The 26,730-nt window shown below is 48.4% G+C and overlaps 2 protein-coding genes across 2 annotated transcripts; both read left to right on the top strand.

Annotated features, from left to right (window-relative positions):
• Positions 1 to 1,824: 1,824 nt before the first annotated feature.
• Positions 1,825 to 11,589, top strand: zfp91 (ZFP91 zinc finger protein, atypical E3 ubiquitin ligase; the record flags this gene model as incomplete). Its single annotated transcript, XM_080534802.1, has 11 exons — positions 1,825 to 2,261; positions 2,871 to 2,905; positions 3,274 to 3,390; positions 4,193 to 4,235; positions 4,358 to 4,492; positions 4,639 to 4,812; positions 6,850 to 6,900; positions 7,214 to 7,292; positions 7,769 to 7,883; positions 9,900 to 9,999; positions 10,500 to 11,589. 11 exons carry the CDS (start codon positions 1,825 to 1,827, stop codon positions 11,587 to 11,589), a joined length of 2,376 nt encoding a protein of 791 aa, XP_080390928.1.
• Positions 11,590 to 16,804: 5,215 nt separating this feature from the next.
• On the top strand, positions 16,805 to 23,610 carry cntf (ciliary neurotrophic factor; the record flags this gene model as incomplete). The annotated part of the gene is made up of 3 exons (XM_080534801.1): positions 16,805 to 17,187; positions 21,109 to 21,423; positions 23,506 to 23,610. The coding sequence occupies exons 1-3, from the start codon at positions 17,071 to 17,073 to the stop codon at positions 23,608 to 23,610; spliced, it is 537 nt and encodes a 178-aa protein (XP_080390927.1). The 5' UTR covers positions 16,805 to 17,070.
• Between the last annotated feature and the right edge of the window lie 3,120 nt (positions 23,611 to 26,730).

Raw genomic sequence — 26,730 nt, 5'->3', positions numbered from 1 at the left:
TGGAAGTTGTTTATATATATATATATATATATATATATATATATATATATATATATATATATATATATATATATGTATACTGTATTCTTTGAGGAATATATATATATACAGTACAGGCCAAAAGTTTGGACACACCTTCTCATTCAATGCGTTTCCTTTATTTTCATGACTATTTGGTACATTGTAGATTCTCACTGAAGGCATCAAAACTATGAATGAACACATAGGAATTATGTATTTAACAATAAAGTGTGAAATAACTCTAAATATGTCTTATATTTTAGATTCCTCAAAGTAGCCACCCTTTGCTTTTTTGTTGTTAATAAAATATATAATAATAATATTTAATATAATATTTGTTAATAATAATATGTTATTATATATATATATATATATTTAATATTATTATATATTTTATTAACAACAAACATTTTTTATTTTATTAACAACAACAAAGCAAAGGGTGGCAACTTTGAGGAATCTAAAATACAAGACATATTTAGAGTTATTTCACACTTTTTTGTTAAGTACATCATTCCACATGTGTTCATTCATAGTTTTGATGCCTTCAGTGAGAATCTACAATGTAAATAGTCATGAAAATAAAGGAAACACATTGGTGTGTCCAAACTTTTGGCCTGTACTGTATATATATATATATATATATATATATATATATATATATATATATATATATATCGATAGATATATGGGGGAATTCTCACAACTCTCTGGGATTAGTAGGGACGACACTTGTATATGTGTTTTCATTTTAGCTCAATTATTTTACATAATTATATGATAATTGTAAATGTTCTATGAACCAATATACTGATACCCTGAAATTGTCATCAAATTGCAAACCCATACACACATGTATGTAATGTATGGTCTGTGCATAAATTATAATAATAATAATAATATGATGATGATGATGTTGATACATTTTCTCTGTGACTTGAATTGTTATACCTCCAGTCATTTAGTGTAAAACGGTCTTTCTTTACATTGTAAATGTGTCTTTTGTCCCCCTAAAAAACACACCACAACACTGCCTTCTGGTGGCAAATAACTGTATAAGACACGCAAAACGAATGTCAAATCTTCAAATCTTCCAAATGTACACTTATATAAAACATCAACAACTATAGACAATTCATTATGCTTAAGCTAATTTCGTTGCACGCAAAAAAAAGAGGAAGAAAAAAGGTAATATCGAGAACAAATCAGCTTAATTACAATTACCCGCGTACTACATTTCCCATGGTTAGGAGCTCCGTCGCAACGCGCGGCCAGCTTACACAGAGATCCTGCGTAATTCCACTGATCTGGAAACACTCCGGATGAACCGACTCGTCCAATGAGACTCGAATACACACGTCCAGATGACAACAACTCTGCAATCTCTGCAACTGCTGTGCAAATGTGTGGCTCGTGAATTCAACCTTGGGTGTATTTGGGCTTAAAGGAGACGCAACAAAGCGCACCAATGGTCTCTCTTACAGGACCGCGTGAAAAACTAGGTTTGCTATCGCTTTAAGAACGCAAAAATAGTGTCTGGTTCTTTAAAAATGGATATCGGTTTCTTATTTATAGTAAGAATTAAGAAAGTTTTCAATTATTGATAAATACATTTATGTCTTATTATTTGCGGCGAGGGCAACGCTTTCCGTGAAATATGTCACACTGTTGGATTACGGCCTTTAGTAGCAATCAGTTTTGCGTTTTGATCTATTTGATATCAAATTGTTCCTCCCGTTGCGAGTAAAAACGAATTAAGTCGCTCCGGGACCTGAGTGCAAGAAGACCGTGTCCCACGCGGTTATGGAGCCGGAGAGCGACCGACCCGCTGGGAACAAGACAGGGGACGAGCCCGAGGATGACAAGGCCTCAGTGCGATCCCCGGCTCCGAGTGCAGCGGGCGCCCCGCGCAGGGCGCTGAGGGAGCGGGGAGCCGGTCGCCAGAAGGCCGGGGTGTCTTCACTCTCCCCGCCGGACACGAACGGTGCGACTCCGGGACAAACACCGAACACCGGGGGCAGGGTGCTCCGGGACCGGTCCAGACGCACGGTGCCGGCCTGGCTGCAGAGCGACAAGGAGAGCGACACAGACGGAGAGGAGTCCAGCCCGGGGGACACGGGGGCGGCCAGCCGCCGGAGGAAAGCCGCCTGTCCCCGGCGCAGGAAGACCGCCTCGACCCCCGCTGCTGCGACCGGGAACACCGGAGGAGAGGACGTGGATGTGGATGACAAAGCTCCAGAGTACGTATCGTATTGCAAGCTTGTGTGTTTACATGCAGTTTTAGGAAGCCGGCAGACACATACCCAGCCATCACCTTGTCTTGAGATGTCTTAAGATGTCTTAATTAACCAAAATTGACATATATCTGCAGTAGTAGCTCTCGACAATGACAGAACATTGATTGATGGATGCGTGCTTGCCATTCTCAAAAAAATAAAAATAAATGGCATGTCAAATGTCCCATAGCTACATGATTCATACAGACAGTTGTCGTTACAACAAACCGGCTGCTAGTTCGAGCAGTCTCAGGTATGGTGTGAAATGTACGCCTTCTAGCGCAGCTCTGGAAGGGAGAGAGGGAGGGGTACCTTCACCTGTCCTCCCCTCCCTCCCTCTCACCTGTCCTCCCCTCCCTCCCTCTCACCTGTCCTCCCCTCCCTCCCTCTCACCTGTCCTCCCCTCCCTCTCAGTCTGCGGTGACACATTGTGACCTGCAGCCCATGGCTATAACTAAGTGCCGCAGTTGCACTTATAATGTTGAGTGAGGATTTGACATCTGTTTACAAAAGATAAAGTCAGCTAATATTACACACACCCTCCCTCTCCTCTGCCCATCCCTCTCTCTGCAGCTCACAGGACTCTAAGAAGCCGTCTGATGCTCAAGGTGACCCACCCTCACTGCACTCACTGGCATAATGCTGCTCAGTGGGGTCATATCACAAAATACATCACACACAACATAGCTCGACAAGTTCAGTGTGTGTGTGTTCGTGCATGTCTTCGTTCGTGTGTGTGTGTGTGTGTGTGTGTCCTTGTGCCTGTGTGTGTGTGTGTTTGGGCTTGTGCCTGTGCGTGTGCCTGTCCTGTGCGTGTGCCTGTGCGTGTGTGTGTGTGTGTGTGTGTGTGTGTGTTTGTGCTTGTGCCTGTGCGTGTGTGTGTGTGTGCATTCCTGTGTTCGTTTGTGTGTGCATTCCTATGTTTGTTTGTGTGTGTGTGTGTGTGTGACGGTGTTCCTCCTTGTCCCTCCTCTAGCCCCTCGTTCACGGCGGGCCCAGACGCAGCCCCGTGCCAAGGCCCCTCCCACCCGCGCGGCCAGGGGCTCAGCCAAGCCCGTGTGCAAGAGTGAGCCCGGCACAGACGCTCCAACTGGTGAGCACCACCGCCTTGAGAGGGACTGTTTTATTCATTCATTGCAGCTATACAGCGCCTACCGAGACCTACAAAACTCTCACCTTGTAGGGGGGGTGGTGGTGCTCGCAAGGGTGTCCTGATTACGAAATCCATACACATCACTATTATTTACAAGATCAAAGATTGTAAACGGTCACAACACACTTCATCACTACCAATGGTAACATAGTAGTACAGGGGGTGTGTTGCAATCAGGCTCCTGGAGAAACGCACTGGAAGAAAACCAAAGGCCTCCACCCCCAAACCATCCCCACCCACACTACAAAAATTAACATTATTACATTATTATAACTACTTGCACTCTACTGGATTACTTGTAACTACGGTTCTGTATTAGATTGCATTTCATATCATTGTCCTTTGCACAGGAATTTTTGGCATTATTGAAGCCACTGTAAAACCATCACTTTATTCGTTTATTACTGTAGGATTACTTATTTTACTTATTTACTATTTAGTTATTGTGATCTTGTATCTGAATGCTGCAATGCCGATGTTGAGGAACCAAAGCCGAAGAATTTTACTCTTGTGTGCTTGTACAGTGAGATGTAACAAAAGCGATATTACTTTAAAATTGAAGTGATGTACTAAAAGTTCTGATTCTGATCAGATTCTGATTGTACACTTCCATTTTTTGGCAGACTACAGAGGGGTTAACCTCAACCATAGTGGGGCACTTGGTCATCCAACAGAAGCCCAATAGTAATTGTTGGCCATTTATTGGTATTAATGAATCATTTAAATTGTTCTGTTTTACCAGTTGAGGTTGAAGCTAAGGTCCTTGGGAAGAAGACAGCGGGAATGTGAGTATATATATATACATGTGCGTGTGTGTGTACGTGCGTTCGTGCGCGTGTGTGTGTGACTGAGTAAGAGAGAGAGGGATGTCCCCTGCACTGTTGTAACACTCCTCTCTCATTCACAGTGAGAAGAAGGAGGAGGAAGAGGAGGAGGAGGAGGATGATGATGACGATGATGACGAAGATATTCTATTGGGCGAAGAGGAGCCTCCATTCCAAGACGACCCCTCAGACCTGAACTACCAGCCTCAGGCACAGAGGTAGTGTGTGTGTGTGTGTGTGTGTGTGTGTGTGTGTGTGTGTGTGTCTCTCTCGCGTCTCTCTCTCGCTCTCATATTTCTACTTACCTCTCTCTTCCTCTAACTCCCCTCCCCGTCTCTCTCCTTCTCTCCCCCACTTCTCTCAGGGACGCCCCCAAACCCAGGCGCAGGCCCCCTCCTAGGCAGAAGGAGAAGAAAGAGAGAGTGCTAAGTGCGAAGGAGAAGGAGAAGGAGCCGGAGATAAAGATGGAGGGAGGAGAGAGTGTGAAGGAGGTGAAGATGGAGAACGAGTTTGGAGAAGCCGCTGAGCCGCCCAGAAAGTGAGTACAGTGTTGATCTAACATGAGCCCACAGTATTGACCCCTAACATGAGCCCACAGTGTTGACCCCTAACATGACCCCACAGTGTTGACCCCTAGCATGGCCCCTAAGCTGACCCTGCAGAGTTGAAACCCTCAGCTGACCCTGCAGAGTTCTGACTAGAAGTCACCAGCAGGCGCAGACCGACTGCAGGCTGCGTCTCAATCCAGAAAGCTGTTCCCTCTGATCCTCCCTCGTCCGCTCCAGACGCGTTGCCTCCCACAAAGTGAATAATGCTCCCTGCGTGCCGCACGGAGGCTTACTGCCTTCAACTAGGGCTGCCACGATTAGTCGACTAGTCGCGACGACGTCGATTACCAAAATCGTCGCCGACATATTTGGTAATCGACGTCGTCGCATGTTTTTTTGGAGCTGCGATAAGCATTCGTTTTTCTTCCCTGAAGCTGCCACTGGCTAGCGTCTCCCAGTGTCTTTGATGTACATGCGCAGTGTCGGTCATCCGGGGCAAACGTGACATCCCCGGAAAAACAAACAGAGAGAAATGTCTTCCCGTCCTCGTACGTCTAAAGTGTGGGAGCATTTCAACCACAACGTTGAAAAAAAGAATGTAAAATATACAGTTTGCAAAGCTGAACTCGCTTATCATGGCAGCACGTCTATGATGCGCGAGCATCTCAAAAGGAAGCACGTTGTGGCAGATGACGAGGAAGACGATGGCTCGTCTCGGTAAGCTAGTTAGCTTGTTATTGGCTAACGATATCGTTACGTTAAAAGCCTTCTTACATTATTTTACGTTATGTGCTGTAACGTTGTCATCAAAGCGATACTTATCAAATAGCTAAAAATGTTGTCTTAACGTTACAGTGCTAAGAAGGCGCGTTCTACTATGGAAAGCAAAACTTTTAGTTATTTTTTTACTTTTTTTGTGTAATTTATGATCCGATTAGTCGACTAATCGTTAAAATAATCGGTGACTAGTCGACTATGAAAATAATCGGTTGTGGCAGCCCTACCTTCAACCCGAGGAGACTGTAGGGGAGGGACCCTCTGAGGGATGCACCCTCAGGAAATCCCACACAAAATAAGTAGTTAACCTCTATAGGTGTGTCGATGTTGGCGCCTGGTCTGCATTACCTAGAGAGATGTATTCTGGTTTATCGAGAGCGCAACCTCCACCTTCGTTCTGAGCCACCCACCTACCTACCCAAACTCATGATTAGATTAGATTAGATTCAACTTAATTGTCATTGCAGAGTACAAGTACCAGACAAACGAAATGCAGTTTAGCATCTAACCAGAAGTGCAAATGTGATCTAAAACAACATATAAAAAACATGACAGTGATGGTGATATCACAGTGTTGGTGATTATCAGCCGTATAGCCCCGCCTAGTGGTAGCTATCATGCTTGCACCGTCCTGGTCCGACTAGATCTGTGGAAGGAGGAGTGAACGATGGTTGATGGGAGGGAGCGACTTCAGGGTGCTCCTGAGGAATTTTCAGCAACACGGTGATCGATTGCATCATCAAAAACCCTGTAGACACGTTTATTCAGGTCAAAAATTCCCCAAAACAATCAATGTCGGAGGCCGGCTTCATCCCACTCCCAGCTGCTACTGTTGAAAATCTGTTATCTTATAGTATGTAACAGATGTAATGGATATCTTATACATATATATATGTGGAGGCTGACGGAGGCAGGAGTCGTAGGGCGGGGTCATTGTAATACATGGAACACGTGTGTGACCATTCCTGACTCCGTTCCAGCATCACAATGAGTCGGCCTCCTCCACCGGTTTCTGCCTTCACTGAAACATAATTTTGTCATATTATTCTCTCTCTCTCTCTGTTTCTCTCTCTCTCTCTTTCTCTGTTTCTCTCTATCTCTCTCTCTCTGTTTCTCTCTGTTTCTCTCTATCTCTCTCTCTCTCTCTGTTTCTCTCTCTCTTTCTCTGTTTCTCTCTATCTATCTCTCTCTCTCTCTGTTTCTCTTTCTCTCTCTCTCTCTCTCTCTCTCTCTCTCTCTCTCTCTCTCAGGAGAGGCAGGCGAAGGAAAGATGATAAGACCCCCAGGCTGCCTAAGAGAAGGTGAGGTTGACCCACTGAACCTCCTCCTCCTGTCAGACTGTTAGATTCACTAACACAGGAGGTGATGGTGATGATGATTATGATGATGAGGATTATAATCATCATATTATGATGATGATTTGACAGTTTGAGTCACTAACACATTTGAGTAATGATGGACACATGATTGACAGTTTGAGTCACTAATACACGATGATGATGGTAATGATGGACACATGATTGACAGTTTGATTCACTAACAATCAGTTGTGATGATGATAATAATAATAATAATGATGATGATTGACAGTTGTGTGATGTCCCGCCCCCACAGGAAGAAGCCACCAGTGCAGTACGTGCGCTGTGAGATTGAGGGGTGTGGCACCGTCCTGGCGCACCCCCGCTACCTGCAGGTATGTCCTTAGTAACCACAGTCACCATGACAACCACCATGCACAGTCAGGCGTCTATCCGGAGATGGCAGGGTTGGCTAGTGGCCAAATCCATCTCTCAACTGTCAGTCAGGAGAAATCCCTGTCAACGGTTGAAATCGAAGACGAAGGCTTTTATTTTTCTGAGAATTTTTATTTATTTATTTTTAAATAGAATTTCAGTTATCTTAAATCACTGGTGGCGTGGAAATTTAATGTTGGGTGAAATACAATGAAAATTAAAAATTGTACAAACCCCATCAGCACTCTATGGTCTTAATCTCTCCCTCTTCTCCTCTCCTGTTTTCACCTCCCTTCCTCTTCTCCCCAATTCCACCTCTCTCCCTCTCCTCCTCCCCTTGTGTTCTCCCTCTCCTCTTATTCCCCCTGTTTTCTCTTCCCCCTCTTTCCTTCCTCTCCTCTCCCCCTCCTCCTCTTCTCTCCCACTCTCCCTCCAGCACCATATAAAGTACCAGCACCTGTTAAAGAAGAAGTACGTGTGTCCTCACCCCTCCTGTGGAAGACTGTTCAGACTGCAGAAACAGCTGCTTCGTCACGCCAAGCACCACACAGGTACACCCACACAAACACCACACAAACACCACACACCACACACAAACACCACACACACACAGGTACACGCACACATACACCACACACACAAACACCACACAGGTACACACACACACACACACACACACACATACAGTCAAGTCGTCATGACGAGTAGGCTTGCTGATGCTGAAGGGGAGACTGCTACCATCAATTACTAGTCAGTGGCAAAAGAAAAACTAGTTGAATCAAACTCTGTAGTATCCAGTCATGGACATGGACATGGACATGGACGTCACAGACGTATCAATGCGAACGAAATAAATGAACATGTGTGACCAAAGCATTTGTAAGTGCCAAAGCATTTGTAATTGCAACAATTTCCTGGGAGAAGGGGCGCATTATCTGACAGAAGTGCGTGGGGTGCCAATTGTTTCTGGCCACGACTGCAGCAGTACTTATGAAGGTGTAGTGTGTTGGAAGTATACCTCACAGTCGTGGCGACAACACAAGGAAACGCGTCCCACTGATGCTATCAGGGAGGAGGAGTGGGTACGACGGAGGAGTCATTAGAGCTGGTTAGAGCTGTGTGTGTGTACTTGTGTGTGTGTGTGTACCTGTATGGTGTGTGTGTGTGTGTGTGTGTGTGTGTACCTGTGTGTGTGGTGTTTGTGTGTGTGTACCTGTGTGTGTGTGTGGTGTTTGTGTGTGGTGTGTGTACCTGTATGTGTGGTTTGTGTGTACGTGTGTATGTGTGTGTGTGGTGTGTGTGTACGTGTGTACGTGTGTGTGTGTGTGTGTGGTGTTTGTCTCACTCCCTGTCTGGGCTACGCAGCAGACGTCCCTCCTGGAGCGTTCTTCAAACGCTGGCTGCTTATCCAACACGCTCCCGCAGACACAGACACACACACACAGGTACGCACACACACACACACACACACACACACACACAGGTGTACACACACACAGCTCTAATGACTCCTCCGCCTTGCCACTCCTCCCGCAGACACAGAGTAGCTGAATAATGACGGCATCAGGTAGAAAACATGCTGCAGGGAATATTTAGCTGTGTGGGGGTTTTTATGACACAGGGACAGGCGCGCGAGAGAGAGCGAAAGCTTTGAAGATTCGTTCTGTGCGTGTCGATCTGCACGACTCGAGTGGTGATGATGCAGTTATTTTCAGCGGGGCAGGAAGTCAGGATTGTAGACGTTGAAATGGAGCAATATCTGGACGACAAGACAGTTTATCTTTCCCATGTTATCCTTGACCCTGAATGGCCCTGGGTTGTCAAACCTTGCCAATGTAATGTGCATTTTTTCCAAATATCTCTGGAGGTTTACAATGTCATTTCAATGAAGCGAGCCTGGCAATAACAGCCACGTCTTTTTTTAGATAGAGAAGCGGTGCGCAAAACATGTTTTTGTACGCAAAAGCGAGTTTGGTGAACACGGCCCAGCAGTTATTAGAATACACTGAGCTGTGCTATGTATGATGTACGTCCGGTGCAGGGCATGTTGGGTAATGCCCACCCAAATGTAATGTTGCCCACCCCCTTGATTTAAGAGATGCCAAGTTAAAAGGATTGCAGTATTATTATTTTTTTTATATCACTTATATAAGCAGAATTATCAGAACATGACATTTTGTCCATAGGTGCAGCTCTAACACCCACCTACACACACACACACTCACACACACCCACACACACACCCACACACACACGCCCTCCCTCACTATGACTCACACCCACACACATGTACATTCCATGCGGGTTCACACACACACTATTTCATTTCTGACTGTACTGTACTGTGTAGACGCTGCTGCTCCAATGTGTGTATGTGTGTGGTCGTGTATGTGTGTGTGTGTGTGTGTGTGTGTGTGTGTGTGTATCTGTGTGTGTGGTCGTGCGTGTGTGCGTGTGTGTGTGTGTGTGTGTGTGTGTGTGTGTGTGGTCGTGGTCGTGTGTGTGTGTGGTCGTGTGTGTCTGTGTGTGTGTGTGTGTGTGTGTACATGTGCGTGTGTGTTCCTCAGACCAGAGGGACTACATCTGTGAGTTCTGTGCGCGCGCCTTCAAGAGTTCCCACAACCTGGCTGTACACCGTATGATCCACACGGGAGAGAAGCCCCTGCAGTAAGTCCCTCCCCGAACCCCCCCTCACCCTCACCCTTCCCCTCCCCTAACCCCCCTCCCCCCCTCCTCCACCCATCCCTCCCTTTGTTCATTCATCAGGACCAGGTAGAAACCGGAGGACGGGCTCATTGTAATTCATGGAACGGAATGCGGAATGGTCAAACACATTCCATGCATTACAGTGAGCCGGTTGACTGCCTTTCTGTTTATTTAAATACCTCATGGATAGAAGTACCTGCACGCACACACACACACACACACACACACACACACACACACACACACACACACACACACACACACACACATACTTTATATTGCATGGAACCCCCTAACTTTATCTCACCTGTCCTCTACACTCTCTTGCACTTGTGATAAAAGCTTTTATTTCTCCCGGCTTATCTGAATCCTAGATGTGTGTGTGTGTGTGTGCATGCATGTTTCTTTTCTTCTTCTTTAATAAACGTACTGAGTCGTTCACCTCTCTGGCCCCTGTAAAGGTGTGAGATCTGCGGCTTCACCTGCCGCCAGAAGGCCAGCCTGAACTGGCACATGAAGAAGCACGACGCCGACGCCTTCTACCAGTTCTCCTGCTCCATCTGCGGCAAGAAGTTCGAGAAGAAGGACAGCGTGGTGGCCCACAAGGCCAAGAGCCACCCCGAGGTGCTCATCGCCGAGGCCCTGGCCGCCAACGCCGGCGCCCTCATCACCACCCCCGCCTCCCTGCTGCTGGAGGCCCAGGGAAACCCCGTGCCCGTCGCGGTCGTGCCAGGGGTCGAGCTCGCGGGGCTGGAGGTGTCCCAGGTGTCCCAGCTGAGCCAGGTGACGCAGCAGGTGGTGGGCCAGATGCAACAGGTGAGCCAGCTGTCCCAGGTGGGGCAGATGTCCCAGGTGAGCCACCAGGTGGTGGTAGTGGGCCAAGACCAGAGCCTCCACACCATGCAGGTGCCCGTGACCATCGCCCTGTCCGCCCTCGACACCTCCTCGCCCTCCGACTCCTCCCAGCACACCACGCACCTCCAGCTCCAGATGCCCCTCCAGTTCGTGTCGGCGGGCCCGGCTCAACAGTCGCAGCAGCAGCAGCAGCAGCAGATCCAGCAACTGGCCCTCCATTCTGGCTCCATGATGAGCCAGCAGGCCCAGCTCCAGCAGCTGCCTCTCCAGGCCTACGGCCAGCAGCAGGGGCAGCAGGGACAGACCCAGATTCTACACATGACCTTCCAGCCCGTCACCCAGGGACAGAACCACATCCAACAGATCCCCATGTTAACCACCGCGCAGCAGCTCCAGACCCTCACGTCCCACGCCCAGACCCCCAACCCCACTCTGCTGCCCCAGCTCCAGCCTCAGCTCCAACTCCAGACCCAGGTCCAGCTCCAGCTGCAGGCCCAAGACCCGACCTCCGGCAGCAGGGAAAGCTACGTCCTCGAGGACGCCGCCGCCGCTCTCTCTTCCTCTTCTCCCTCCGCTAACGCCCTTCAACAGGTGGAAGTCGGGACTGTCGGGGAGGGGGTGGGCGTGGTCTGGGAGAGGGCCGGGGACGGGGTGACGGAGGGCACGGAGGAGCATGTGCAACATTCACTCATGTAGAGTAAATGGCGCGGGTGCAAAGAGCAGGGAGATGGTGAGCCCTGCCCCCCGCCCCCCCCCCCCCACACACACACACACACACGCACACACACACACAAGACACAGGTAGATAGACTGATGGGGCTGGATAGGTATAAACATGATGGCTGCCGCTTTTGTTTGCCCTCTGATAGGCCAGGAGGGCTTCTCACCGTCTTGCTTACACCTGTCCAATCCAGGGGAGGCTGGTGGGAGGGAGGTAGAGATCGGCGGACGGGCTCATTGTAATGCATGGAACGGATTGCGGAACGGTTCCATGCATTACAATGAGCCCGTCCTCCGATTTCTACCTCCACCAGCCTCCCCTGACCAGTCCTTACAGATGGACACTAGTGTCTCACGGGCAGTGATACTCAGTCTTGGTCCTGGAGAGCAGCACGGCATCAAGGTTTCAATCCCAGCCTAGTCCCATCACACCCTGATTGAACTATGAATTATTCACACGGTCTTCAAAACCTCGATTGGCTGAATCAGGTGTGTGTCAGTGCTGAGCTGGAGCAAAAGCCTGCAGCGCTGTGGCCCTCCAGGACCAGGAGTGAGGGGGATCACTGCTGTAGGGTGAAGGGCGGGGCGACGGGCGGGGTTAGTCCTGGCAACAGCCAAACTGTCGTCATCATCTCCCAGCGGCACCCTTTTGACCCCAATTTGAAATGTGTAGGATCACAGATATACAATGTATTCATAGTAACTTTTGGTAGCTTTTTAGATTTACCGGTTCAGGGAAGCTGTGCGGAAGTGGTGGTTGCCTTTGTATATAAAGTGACGTAGCCCCCTGTACCTGTCAACTGGCCTTCTGTGTTGGGTGTGTGTGTGTGCGTGCGTGTGAGTGAGCGAGTGTCTGTCCCTTGTGTGTGTACGTGAGTGTGTGTGTGTCCGTCTCCGTCTGTTTACATACACAGCACTGCAATCATGAGAAAGATATAAACACATTAACCCTGTACGGCCCCTTCCCTGTCTCCCCCCCCCATCTTGCGTGTTGATAAGAACATTGTAGATGTACAGGTCTGACCCGTAGCTTTAAGAGGCTGGTGGCCCCCCAAGGCCCTGTCTGAACCCCCTTAAAACGCATCTCTCCTCCCTGATCTGACACACGATGGGTGGAAGCCATCCAGCGGAATGCTTGCTGTAACCAATCACTCATGTGATGTCAGTGATTAAATCGAGGGAGGGAAGGAAGGGAGGGAGGGAGGGAGGGAGGGAAGATGTTCTGGAACAGGGCCCAGGTCTGTCTCTGCTGTCCAGCCGACTCCCACCACTGTTGTTGTCTTTGGCTGAGCAGCACGGACAGGACCGGGCTTGACAACGCCGTAGCAACCAGTGGAGGCTGAAATCAGAGGATGGGCACAGTGTAATGCGGTGGAACACATTCCATGCGTCACAATGAGCCTGTCCCCCGATTTCTACCTCCACCAGCCTCCCCTGGTCTGTATGTGTGGCTGTAGCTTGTACTCCCTTTGTATTGTAAGAAACGACAACATTACAAACATTAAAATGTATTTATTTACAATTAATAAAGTGTAACTTACATTTTACAATGGGCAATTTCTTCCTGAAAGAAACAAAACTGTGTTCATGTACAAAGTTGAACCATCAATCTATATAGCCTGTGTACTGAACTGAACTGGTCGGGATCATTACATAAGTGTCTCTTATGTATGCTACCACGAGGAGTAGGATAGAACAGTGTCTCTCTCACTCATGATGACTTGGAAGAATACTATTTACACACACACGCGCACACACCAGAAGAGGCTGGCGGAGGACTGCTCACCGTAACGTAACGCATGAGATGCATTACAATGAGCCGTCCTCCGATTTCTACCTCCTCCAGCCTCTGCTGACACACACACACACACACACACACACACACACACACACACACACACAGGTTAACCCTAACCCACACTTTGTTGGGCGACATCCACACTTTTCTTAATCCCACTTTGCATCCACCTCCTCAGGACAGGTGAACCTGCTCCCGGTTCCTCTGCCTTGCATACTGCTTCATGGCCCGTTTGGGAGGCACCAAGGTGTTACTGAGTCCTACCCTCCTCTTCTTCCCCTGCTGCCCTTCCTCCCCGTCCCCCTCCTCCTCCTCCTCCCCCCCAAAGTTCCGTCGACCTCCATACGACCCCCCTGCGTCGTGTTGCCGGTGGTGGTGTTGGTGGTCCACTTGGTCGGACCCCGGGCTGTCGGGGGGTCCCGGGGTCGGGGTGTCGTGGTCGCCGGGCAGGACGGAGCTCTGGAGGTCACTGTCGTGGGCGAACTTGCACTTGATTCCGAAGCGGCACCGGCCGTCTTTACTGTAGGAGATGCACATCCGCTTGCCTCCGATCCCCCCTGCGTTGTGTTGCCGGTGGTGGTGTTGGTGGTCCACTTGGTCGGACCCCGGGCTGTCGGGGGGTCCCGGGGTCGGGGTGTCGTGGTCGCCGGGCAGGACGGAGCTCTGGAGGTCACTGTCGTGGGCGAACTTGCATTTGATCCCGAAGCGGCACCGGCCGTCTTTCCTGTAGGAGACGCACATCCGCTTGCCTCCGATCTGGGAGGGACGGGCCTGCAGCGTCAGGGGGACGTGCTTCTGCAGGACGCTGAGCTTCTGGTCCGCGCGGGCCTTGAACGGGTTGGCGAACACGCTGCCGCCTCCGGACGTCGCCGCCAGGTGGGGAGGGGGGAGTTTGTGGGGTACGACGGCGGCGCTGAGGGGAGCAGGGAGGAGGGGGGGCCGGGGCCGGGACTGGGAGGTAGGGGGGGGGACCGCCACCGGAACCACCGGGGCAGGGCGGCGTGGTGGTGGTGGTGGTTGGACCTCCTCGGGATCTGACTCGCTGGAAGAGGCGGATCCCGACTCAAGGAGGAAGTTCCTGCTCTTCTTAATTGCTGTCCCGCCGTCACACTCAGCCCTGGGGGGAGGAATATACACACACACACACACACATAAATAGACGCACAGTCACACATAAATAGACGCGCAGAGACAGACAGACAGGAGTGGGTTGCGTTGGGCAGGTGAGGTGTGGTTGTGAGTTCTCGTCCACATTTAGATTCAAAGGAGTTGCCTGGGTATGTAACTACTAGACAAGAGAGGAAATGCATCAGAGAACGTTATCATCGCATATATATACACCCCTGTAATTAGAAAGACAACAACAACAACCTACTTCTTATTGTTGCCATCATCGCTGTCCGAGTCAGAGGAAACTCCGTAACCCACGAGCGAATTCATGTTGACAAGCTGAGCCCTGAGTATGGTGTTGTTAGCCTAGCTACATAAGATGTGTGTCTCCTAGAGCCAAAATGGCCGCTGGCAGATCCGTTGATGAGGTATCGGCGTTACAGCGCTACCCGAGTCTCGGAGTGGTACTGCACCGCATAGGTGATACACAGTACACCTGTGTGATAATAACCACTAGAAAAGGTCAAGGCCGCTGCATGCGTGCCAAGGGGAGCCAGCCAAGCCCAGACTTATTACTTTGAAATCCTCCCACGTTTCAAGTTAAGCCAGTTTGACTGAAAACTGTCCGCGAATGAGATCTTCACATACAGTTATAGTATTAAGCATAACATTAGAATTGCATGGAATACTTTTTTTTAAATAAAAAACATTGTTTAATGTAGGATATTTTGACTATCTAAGGCGTTACAATTTGCATTCCAGAACTACATATTATATGTTATTGTCAAGTGAATCTGGTTGTCTTTGCCGTGCATAAACCTGTGAATTTGGCCGTAATATGCATCGTGTGACTGTGACCAATCCATATGACAAACAACTTGCCTTGTAAATTGTAGCCCTCGTTGTGTGTGGCTTTGCGGTGATGGGCCTATAGCATACAACAGCATCATATCCCCCCGTTATCTACAACAATGCTGCTAATCCAGCCCGGAGCGCATAGAACATTCTCTGGAAGAGGGAGAGAGAAACACGCACTCGACTAAGAGTCTGTCGCACCAACAACATAACCACAGGCCTGGCTGCGAGCGGATTATCTCTCCTGTGTGGGAATAACGCTGTTGTACTTCGTGACGTTAGAATTATAAAGTTATATCTCCATTTTTGTCAAAATTGAGTTTTTTACATAATCTGATCCATTAGGTGTTTATTAATGCCTGTGTGGTGTTATTTTTAAAATGTTGACATTTTTTTGTTAGTAATTCATCAAATACAAAGGTTCCATCTCACAGAACATAATGGAATGTAAAAACTTTAACGCTCAATATCTCTGAACTGCCCTAAACGGAGATAGAACCGTATAATTCTAAGCTCACGGTATGCAAGCACATGCATACAGTTTATGCACAACTATTAATGATGTTTTATAAAGTTGGTGGCATGTAGGCCTATGTCATGTACCTACTGTTCTGTAACCCCCAAAACAAAGCGAGCAGCCTAATTCTAACACGTAGGTCTTATTATAGCCTACAGTAGCGGACTGGCCATCTGGAGCACCGGAGGGAGGGCCGGTCGATCTGTGAGCCGCGCCGGGGCAGATGAGCGATGCAGCCCCACTACTACTGCATCTCCCCCGGCGTGGCAGCCCAGCCCTGCCCGCACACTGTCCGCTCGACTGAAAGTCTAAGTGCCATTTCGTGACGTTAGAATTATAAGGTTCTATCTCAATTTTTTTGTCAAAATTGAGTTTTTTTACACAATCTGATCCATTAGGTGTTTATTAATGCCTGTGTGGTGTTGTTTTTTTAAATGTTGACATTTTTGAGTTAGTAATTCACAAAACATAATGGAATGTAAAAACTTTGATGCTCAATATCTCTGAACTACCCTAAACGGAGATAGAACCTTCTCATTCTAAACGGAGATAGCACCTTCTCATTCTAAACGGAGATAGAACCTTCTCATTCTAAGGTCACGATTAGTTAATGTACACAAAGGTAACCCCCCATGGTGTCTTATTCGTGGTTAATGGATTGTTCGTCCTCTGGCTGTGTAATTCAGGGGAAAAAAAGAAAAAACTTCTCATGAATAAATAATAGTTGAGTAACGGTAACTCCTCCCCACTTTCACGCCCACGCCTCCGCCTGTCCCGTTAACAAACCCATCGCCTGGCATCAACCCCCCCCCGCCGGGGGAAGGGGGCGGAGTAAGAGTGACACGAGACATTTAATAGCCCCCTGTAACATAGTAACTTAGTTGTGAAAGTCAAAGACGGGAAATGCATTTACCGCAAGGATCATGAATTAACTTGGCTGAGTTTTACAGCAGATCGACGGGATTCAGGAGACGGGACGGCACGGGACGGGAGACGCACTCCACTCCAGTCGGCTGGTAGACTTGCATCAACAGGACTATGGGGGCAGCAGGAAAAGTGACATATTAGGGAATAGCCGCCTGCATAATCACAGCATCTAGTGCCAGCCTGTTGCGCTTCTGGTCCTAGTGCGTGTATAACATTTTTTCCAGCTCCAGTGGGTGTCGGTGAGTGAGCCATGGCCGGGACGTCCCGGACGAGAGGCAAGGCTGGTTCGGAGCAGTCCCGGGCAGCGCGAGCCGCCGCGGTGGCGGAGGAGTTGCACCATGAATGCACCGTTTTACTGGAGCTCTACGTGAGTATGTCCTCAGGCTACCTACCCCGAGTCTGGACCGGATTAAGGGTTAGGGTTAGGCATCCAGACGACAGGGCATTCAGCTCCCCCACAGCCTTATTAACTGGGACACACACACAACATTTGGCCATTACCTACACCAAATTGTTGATTATTGATGGACCATATAGTGTGTGTGTGTGTGTGTGTGTGTGTGTGTGTGTGTGTGTGTGTGTGTGTGTGTCTGTCTGTGTGTGTGTGTGTGTGTCTGTGTGTGTGTGTCTGTGTGTGTGTGTGTGTGTGTGTGTGTGTGTCTGTGTGTGTGTGTGTGTCTGTGTGTGTGTGTCTATGTGTGTGTGTGTGTGTGTGTGTGTGTGTGTGTGTGTCTGTGTCTGTGTCTGTGTCTGTGTCTGTGTCTGTGTGTGTGTGTGTGTGTGTGTGTGTGTGTGTGTGTGTGTGTGTGTGAGAGTGAGTGAGAGTGAGAGTGAGTTTTTTGTATCCGGGAGTGGGGGGTCTAGGAATGTAGACGAGGGGGGCAGGCAGGCGCTGCATTCAAAGGGAATGACAGAAGTGAAGTGGGCGTTTCTCCGGCTCTGGTGTGTCAGGACATGCACGTCCATTTTCCATGTGCATCGATTGTTCTCTACAGGGATGTATGCTGTACATATTACAGCTATTCAGTTCTTCTTGGTATCCCGCCAGATGGCCACATACCTAGCTAACTACCTTTCCACCTCCATTCTTACCTATCTACCACCCCCACCTACCTATCTACAACCCCCGCACCTACCTATCTACCTACCCACCTACCCACTTACTGCCCCTACCTACCTATCTACCTACCCACCTACCCACTTACTGCCCCTACCTACCTACCTATCTACCTACCCACCTACCCACTTACTGCCCCCACCTACTTACCTACCTACCTACTTACCTACCTACCTACCTACCTATCTACCTACCTACCTACCCATCTACCCACTTACTGCCCCTACCTACCTATCTACCTACCTACCTACCTACCCACCTACCCACTTACTGCCCCTACCTACCTATCTACCTACCCATCTACCTATCTACAACCCCCGCACCTACCTATCTACCTACCCACCTACCCACTTACTGCCCCTACCTACCTACCCACGGTAACCCACCTACCCACTTACTGCCCCTACCTACCTACCTACCTACCCATCTACCCACTTACTGCCCCCACCTACTTACCTACCTCCTATCTACCTAAGTACTTACCTACCTACTTACTTACAATACTTACCTACTTACCTACCTCCCTCACTCACTCACCTCCCTGGGGGAGAGGGAGCGGTCTGGAATGTACCTGTGATTGTCTCATACCTCCCTTCTCTGCCAGAAACCGGAGGATGGGCTCATTGTAATGCATGGATAATATGAGGAATGTGTGTGTTTGATACCAATGTGTGTGCTTGATCCCATCCCTCATTCGGTTGCATGGAGTTACAGGGAGCCCGTCCTACGATGTCTGCCTCCACCAGCCTGCACTGTTGTGTTCCCACTTAACTTGCTATGGTTCAATAGATAAATAAATAAATAAATACAAAAACAAGGCGATAAAATCCTGCAAGTGATTATGGGCCTTGATTAAAATGGTCTGCCGGTAGTCTACATGAGTTATGAAGTTTTTACACATTTGTAAATGATTTGACTTGTTTTATCACCCTATTAATCACCATATTGTCATTACTCGTGTTGATGTGTTACTCCACAGAGGGTTTAGGCCTTTCTGCCTACGCTGGCGACATCATCATTCACTCCCTGAGTTATGCTGCATTCATTTGCTCCTAGGAAACAAGGAGATTTTCGACTTGCCAACAAGCCGTGTACCTCTGAGATGTTTTAAGTTCCTAAGTCAGAGCTGTCACTCAGAGCTATCACAAAATCATAGGCTACATTTTGGCGGGAAGCTCAGAGTTTACGAGGAGATATTGAATGCATCGTCAGCCAGAAGCTCTTTTGTCCTCTTATCTGAAGTAGCATATGCTAGCCTGTATAAACAACCCTGCCCATTGCTGGTGTTTGGGCAGCAGTAGCAGGTCAGTTTGGTCTCTGTTACAATTGTAATCATTCAGGGGAGGCTGGTGGAGGTAGAAATCAGAGTGGAAAGAGGAGTGGAAAGAGGAATCGAGACCGAAGACCCATCTCTTCAGGCTACACCTTAACTGTCCCTACTTAATCTCTTCAGGCTACACCTTAACTGACATCTACTACCTCTATGTACTGTTTCCCCTGTGTCATAAAAAATTTTCTTCTTCTAGCATGACTATTGCCAATGGCCCCTGGCCTGAGCATACATTACTGTATCCTGCTATGACTGGTGGGTAGATGATTCACTTACTTACTTATATTTGTCGTAAGTCGCTTTAGACAAAAGGCGTCTGCCAAATGCCAAAAATGTGAATGTAGAGGAGTGGGTGTTTGATACCATTCCTTACTCCCTTCCATGCATTGCAATGAGCCAGTCCTGTCTACCTCCACTTGCCTCCCCTGTAATCATTGAATCTCTCACACTGGTACGGAACAATTTGCACCGTGGTCAGAATGTTAACATGTCGGTATCATGTCCTGAGGGCTGAGGGCTGGGAACCCTGTGGAGTCACTCTTCTGATTAGTACACACCTATACTACCAATGGGGTGCCAGTGCACCAACTTGCGTCCTACCGCCGTCCCTGTAGTGTAGAGCTCTGTGAGGAAGAGCCACATAGAACCCTCTCTGTGATGAGTGACAGCAGCTGGTGAAGTCGGCAACCGAATAACCAAATAAAATAACCGAATAACCAAATAAATGTCATTGTTGTTGAAAATCAATGACACACTCGCTAGCAAAGCCAACATATTGCAATGCAATGGATTCGCTGAGTAACCCCCACTACTCTACACTAACTAGGTAGTAGTGGGGGTTACTCAGCGAATCCATTGCATTGCAATGTTTTTGGCTTGGCTAGCGAGTGTGTCATTGATTTTCAACAACGTTGACATTTATTAACATCTTTCTGAATAAAAGTCTGAACATTCTGATTGATTGCTGACTTGTTCCCTCCCTTTCACGAGCTGCTGTCACATAAGGGCTTCTCGTGGCACCAAAAGGGATTCTTCAAAGGGTTCCACCAGGGACCTTCTTAATACCAAGACCACATGTTCTGCCTGGGGGTGAACCAGAAAGCCTTTTTCTCCAGAGTTGTGGGTACCAATTGTGAGTGAGAGGAAGTAAAAAAAAAAAGAATGGAATGTGTTCAGTACCATTCTGCCATACTAGTGTGGGGTAGTGGTGGTCTAGTGGATAGTGAGTTGGACTTGGTTATCGGAAGGTTGTGAGTTCAAAATCCCGCCTGAAGCCACACCACTACTAGTGTGCCCTTGGGTAAGGCACTTAGCCCTCAGTTACTCCAGGGGGAATGTCCCTGTAATTCGTAATTGTAAGTCGCTTTGGATAAAAGCGTCTGCTAAATGGCAAAATTATAAAATTAAATTATTACCATTCCTTAGTCCATTCCATGCATTACAATGAGCCCTCCCTTCCTCCCGATCTCTACCTCCACCAGCCACCGCTGCAATAGGATGACCCCAGTGGGTGGACAGGCCAATATACTGTAGGGGTCATAAGGTCACGGTCATGTCATGTGGGATGTGTTCCGCACACACTAAAAAAAGGTTGTACCGACTAACTACTACAGGGGCTAATCCTGAGAAAGCTGCAGGTATGCACCTGTTTCCTGAGAATACACCTGTGAGTGTGGAATGCACACCCCCACCCCCCTCCCCTGGAGGAGGAGGCGGAGGAGGAGAGAGAGAGAGGGCATTCTTGTTGTTTTTTCCTCTCCATGCCACTCCTTCCTTCCTCTCCCTCCCTCCTCTTCTTCTAATCTCCTCCTCCCTCACTCCTCCCTCCCTCCATCCCACAGAGAAAGAAGGAGACATTCGCCCCGGAGCTCAACGCCGGGGAGCACGGCCTGGTGTCCGTGGCTCCTCTCTCGTCTCAGCTGTCAGCCAGCGACCGGGTGTGGCGTCTCTACTCTGCCCTGAAGCAGTGCCAGAACCTCCTGGAGCGCGCCATTGGCCGGGAGGAGGCGGAGCTGGGGGGCGGGGCCAAGGGCGAGTACGAGGGCCAGAGGAAGACGGTGAAGGACAGGCTCGGACACCTGATAGACAGCACGAGGCCCCTCCTGGTGGAGGGAGAGGGGACTGCAACCTTCACCCCGAAGCCTGACAGCATTGAGGTACAGTCAGTCACCCCGTGACATTGAGGTAGTTTCTACTACTCCGCATCAGCATGAGTGGGAATGAGTAGATAGCAGTGAATGAAAACTTTTAAAAACTTTTAAACAAACTCAACAATTGAATGAACACGTTCTGACAGCATTGAGGTAGTCACACCCCTAACCAGGACAACATTGAAGATCTTGATGTAAATAATAGTGATGTGTATACATATTGTAATCAGGGCACTCTTTAAAAAAGAGAGCTTGGTCTCAAAGGGAGTCCCCTAAATAAATAAAGAATAATAAGAATAAAACATAAAATAATAATTAAGGTCCATTCTGACCTGACCTTGACAGCATGGAGGTGAACATCTTCATGTGTATTATCAGTTAAAAGTAACTTCCTGGATGTATTTGATTCCTTCTTTCATCTACTGAAGAGGAATGGTTGGAAGAATGAAAGTGAAGGCCTCCAAATAAAATAAAATAAAAATAATAATAAATAGTTTATTTATCATAAGCACAGGATACAGATGGACAATGAAAGGCACCTCTTAACAGTCTATACACGGGTAGGAATAAAAAAGAGAACAATAAGAAAACACAACAGGCAGTAAGGCACCGTAAAGTACTAAATAAACAGTAAAAAGAAAAAAGCTGTCAAGTACTAAATACAAGTCATAATTGTAGCCAATATGGCGGAATATATGTACAGATAAACATTATAAGTCTAGTAGCAATGTGAGTGAGGGTGTGTGTTTGTGAGTATGTGAGTATGTGATGTACTGGGGTGAACGCAAATGTGACACGATCTGGTGAAAAGGTCCACACGTCGGCAATTCTCAAGTCGCTCAAATGACAAAAAAGCTTATTTAAAAGAAGATTATTATCTTTTTATGCATATTACGAAAGTTTAAGTGTTGAACAGCCCACTCAATATAACAAACAACAGTTTTAGGATCACTAAATACTTAGAATGGATTCACTGTATCATCTGCCGTAGGCGCGTAAACAAACGTATGTTTTAGTACGTGTTCAAAAGCAAGGACTAGGACTGTGTGATCATCTAATAATGTAGTTTTAGCATGTTGTGTTTTTAGCATGTTGATGTTCTATCAGCATGTTGTGATGTGCTAAACATGCAGTTAGATGTTCATAGAGATACTAGCAGCTGTTTTGCGTGTGTTTTGATTCCCAGCAAGTTTCTCCGGTGTTTGATTTGAGGGGTACCAACATTCAAATGAGCATATCTTCTTCAGCTATTTTCAGATATCAATGTATGACACATCATTTGAAAGCTAGCAATCTGCACTTTCATGATCTGGCCTACCTAAAAAACTGAAAAATGACCTTGCCCTACTTGAGGACGTTTTCACCAGGCCCTATCACAAATCATCTCTAGTCCACTAGATGTAGCTCTTCCCTCTCCTTTGTTTGGAGATTGAAAATGGTGCTTCTCAGTTCTTCTCCTGAGTTGACTTCATAGAAATGGGAAACCCTCGTGGTCAGATTATAATCACACTAACCTCTCTGACTCAAGACTCCTCTCCTCTTTTCTCCCACATCCCCTCCCTCTAACTCTCTCTCCCTTGCTCTCTCTCTCCACCTCTCTCTCCCCTTATCTCCCCCTCCTCTCTCTCTGCAACTCTCTCTCATTCTCTCTCTCTCTCCCCTTATCTCCCCCTCCTCTCTCTCTCTGCAACTCTCTCTCTCACTCTCCCTCTCTCTGTCTGCACCTCCCCCCCTATTTCTCTCTCTCTGCACCCCTCTGTCTCTCTCTCTTTCTCCCTCTCTCCACCTCTCTCTCCCCTCATCTCACCCTCCTCTCTCTCCTCTTCTCCCTCTCTCTCTCCACCTCTCCCCCCCTCTCTCTCTCTATCTCTCTGCACCTCTCCCCCCCCTCTCCCTCTCTCTCTCTCTCTCTCTCTCTCCCCCCTCTCTCTCTTTCTCCACCTCTCTCCCTCTCCCCTCATCTCCACCTCTCCCCCCCTCTCTCTCCCCTCATCTCCACCTCTCCCCCCCTCTCTCTCCCTCTCTCTCTCTCTCTCTCTCCACCCCTCCCTGCACCCCACCCCCCCTCTCTCTCTCTCTGGTCAGCAGACAGGTCTGTTTGGTCTGAAGTTGTCGAGCTTCAGAATCTTCAGCGAGCTGGAACGGTGGACCTCCACGGCTGCCCCTACCCTGCGGGCTCTGCCCCCAAAATAAAATACAAATTAAAAAAATAAAAATAATGCAAAGTTTATTTATCATATGCACAGGATACAGACGTAAACAGGACCAATGAAAGGCATCTCTTAACAGTGCAGTGTACATACACGTGTAGGAATAAAAAGAGAATAATAATAAGAAAACACAACAGGTAGTAAGGCACTGTAAAGTACTAAATAAATAAACAGCACATACTAAATAAAGCAGTAAAGTACTTAATACAAGTCATAATTGTAGCCATGGATATGGTGGAATATATACAGATAAATATTATAAATCTAGCTGCAATGATGGGAGTGAGGATGTGTCTGAGTGTGTGTGTGTGTGTGTGTGTGTGTGTGTGTGTGTGTGTGTGTGTGTGTGTGTGTGTGTGTGTGTGAGTGCAAATGATCTCTAGTCCACTAGAGGTCGCTCTTCCCTCTCCTGTGTTGGTGGTTTGGTGCTTTTCAGTTCTTCTCCTGAGTTGACTTCATAGAAATGGGAAACCCTCGTGGTCAGATATTGATCACACCAACCTTTCTGACTCAAGACTCCTCTCCTCTTTTTTCCCGCATCCCCTCTCTCTAACTCTCTCTCCCCTCCTCTCTCTCTCTACCTCCCTCCTTCCCCCCTCTCTCTGTACCTCTCTCTCTCTCTCCCCTCCTCTCTTTCTCTCTCCCCTCCTCTCTCTCTAACTCTCTCTCCCCTCCTCTCTCTCTCTACCTCCCTCCTTCCCCCCCTCTCTCTGTACCTCTCTCTCTCTCTCCCTCTCTTTCTCTCTCCCCTCCTCTCTCTCTCCACCTCTCTCCTCTCCTGTCTCACTCTCCCCTCCTCCCCCGCCTTCTCTGTACCTCTCTCTCTCTCCCTCTCTCTTTCCGACTCTCTCTCTCCCTCTCTCTTTCTCTCCCCCCCCCCCCTCCCCCTCTCTCTGTACCTCTCTCTCTCCCCCCCCCCCTCCTCTCTCTCTCTGGTCAGCAGACAGATGGGCCGGTGAACGGAGGTCTGTTTGGTCTGAAGTTGTGGATCTTCAGAGTCTTCAATGAGCTGGTGCACTGGACCTCCACGGCCGGGCCGACCCTGCTGGCCCTGCCCCACGGCCCGGCCCAGGCCCCGGCAGGCAGGAGGGGGAGGGGGAGGGGGAGGAGGGCTAGGAGATGAGGGGGAGGAGGAGGAGGAGGAGGAGGAGGAGGAGGAGGGAGGGAGGGAGGATAAGAAAGAGCAGGATAGTCAGAGAGAGAGAGTGTGTGAGAGAGAGAGAGAGAAGGAAGGAGGAGGAGGGTGGGGGAGGGAGGGAGGGAGGGAGGATAAGAAAGAGGATAGTCAGAGAGAGAGTGAGAGAGAGATGGAAGAAGGAGGATGAAGGGGAAAGGACAGAAAGTTGAAGAAAGGAGAGAGGAAAGATGATGGAATCAGAGAGAGAGAGAGAGAGAGAGAGAGAAGGAAGAAGGTAGAGGGTGGACGGGGAAGATGGAAGAGAAGGTAGGGATGTGGAAGATTTGAGAGGGGTTCTGGTGTGTGAGAGAGGGAGAGGTAGAGGGAGATAGAGGGAGAAAGAGAGAGTGAGAGAGGGAGGGGGAGAGAGAGAGAATGAGAAAGGGAGGGGGAGAGAGAGGGAGTGAGAGAGAGAGTGGGGAGAGTGAGAGAGAGAGAGAGAGATAGATAGAGAGAGAGTGGGGAGAGTGAGAGAGGGAGGGGGAGAGAGAGAGAGAGAGAGAGAGAGGGAGAGTGAGTGAGAGGGAGAGAGGGAGGGGGAGAGTGAGAGAGGGACGGGGAGAGAGAGAGAGGGAGAGAGAGTGAGAGAGAGGGAGGGGGAGAGAGAGAGGGAGAGAGAGAGGGAGAGAGAGGGAGAGAGAGAGAGGGAGAGAGGGAGAGACACTGAAGGATAAAGAGAAAGGAAAGAGTGAAGGCAGCTAGTGGTTAAATAAAGATTCTGGGAGACAGGGAGATTCTTTGTTCTAGAAAGAGGACAGGGACACAGACAGATCTTCAACATCCATATATCATGCTGACACACAACTTACATATTACATTTACCATACTTTTGGTTTGGAAACTTTTTTCTTATACTTTTACTGAAACAAATGACTAATGCTACTGTGGCGTCATTGACGGCTAACCGACACAGCGGATCGACGCGGTGGAACTTCCAGGCTGGACAACGGCAGTTACTTTTTTGAGAGTATTTTAAACCCTGGATGGAGTCGGTTCAATGGGATGTCTCACGATTAATGAACTGATCATGATTTTTTTTTTTACATTTAATTTAATTGCATTTTTAGGCATTTGATACAGATATAAGTAGCAGGTAAAGGACAAATGAACTTCTTAGCGTTTTCGAATCGTTTTTCTTCAGAACTTTTTTTTCCTCGAGAGTTGTCTGAAATCTTGATTGACCCATGGAGGGTATGGACATGGCAACCATGGCAACCACAGTCCCCATGCTGCTGGGCCCACATGGGCCCCGGGAGAGGGTGAAGGGACTCAGGAAGGCTGGTGGAGGTAGAAACCGGAGGACGGGCTCATTGTGATGCATGGAACTGAATGTGTTTGATACCGTTCCTCATTCCGTCCCATGCCTCACAATGAGGTTTCTACCTCCACCAGCCTCCCCTGATTCTGACAACATCCTCTGACCAACACTCTGACCTACGGGGCCAAACCGAGGTCTCTCAGTTGCTTCACCTTGATATCTCTACTGCCTGTTGTGCGAGTATTGTTAACTCATTGTTAACTTAATGACAATCTAGATGATTGTCTGGGATTGTCTGGTGTCCTCTCCTCTCCTCTCCTTCATCTGGACTGACCACTAAACAGCCAGATAGACGGGTTGAAAGAAGCACATTCCCAGTGGACATCCTCCATGTTGCTTATGGGTGCGTTCGTAAATTTGCTCCGAGAGCGCCGGAGCGCACACTATGGGTTCAACGTCATAGAGCGACCAAGTAATTTGATTGGACAAGAGGCATTCCATGAGCACTGATCAGATTTCCAGAGCTAATTTACAAACGCACTCTATATCTATCCTGTGTTGTCAGGTCAATATGGAGGAGAGGAGGAGAGAAGAGGAGGAGGAGAGGATAGAAGTGGAGTAGGGAAGAGGGAAGGAGGCGGAGGAGAGGAGGAGGAGAGGATAGAAGT

Source organism: Nansenia antarctica, assembly GCF_963989245.1.
Source record: "Nansenia antarctica genome assembly, chromosome: 6".
NCBI classification, from domain to species: domain Eukaryota; kingdom Metazoa; phylum Chordata; class Actinopteri; order Argentiniformes; family Microstomatidae; genus Nansenia; species Nansenia antarctica.
Note: the sequence above shows the minus strand (reverse complement) of the source record. Positions and strands in the feature narration are given on the sequence as shown.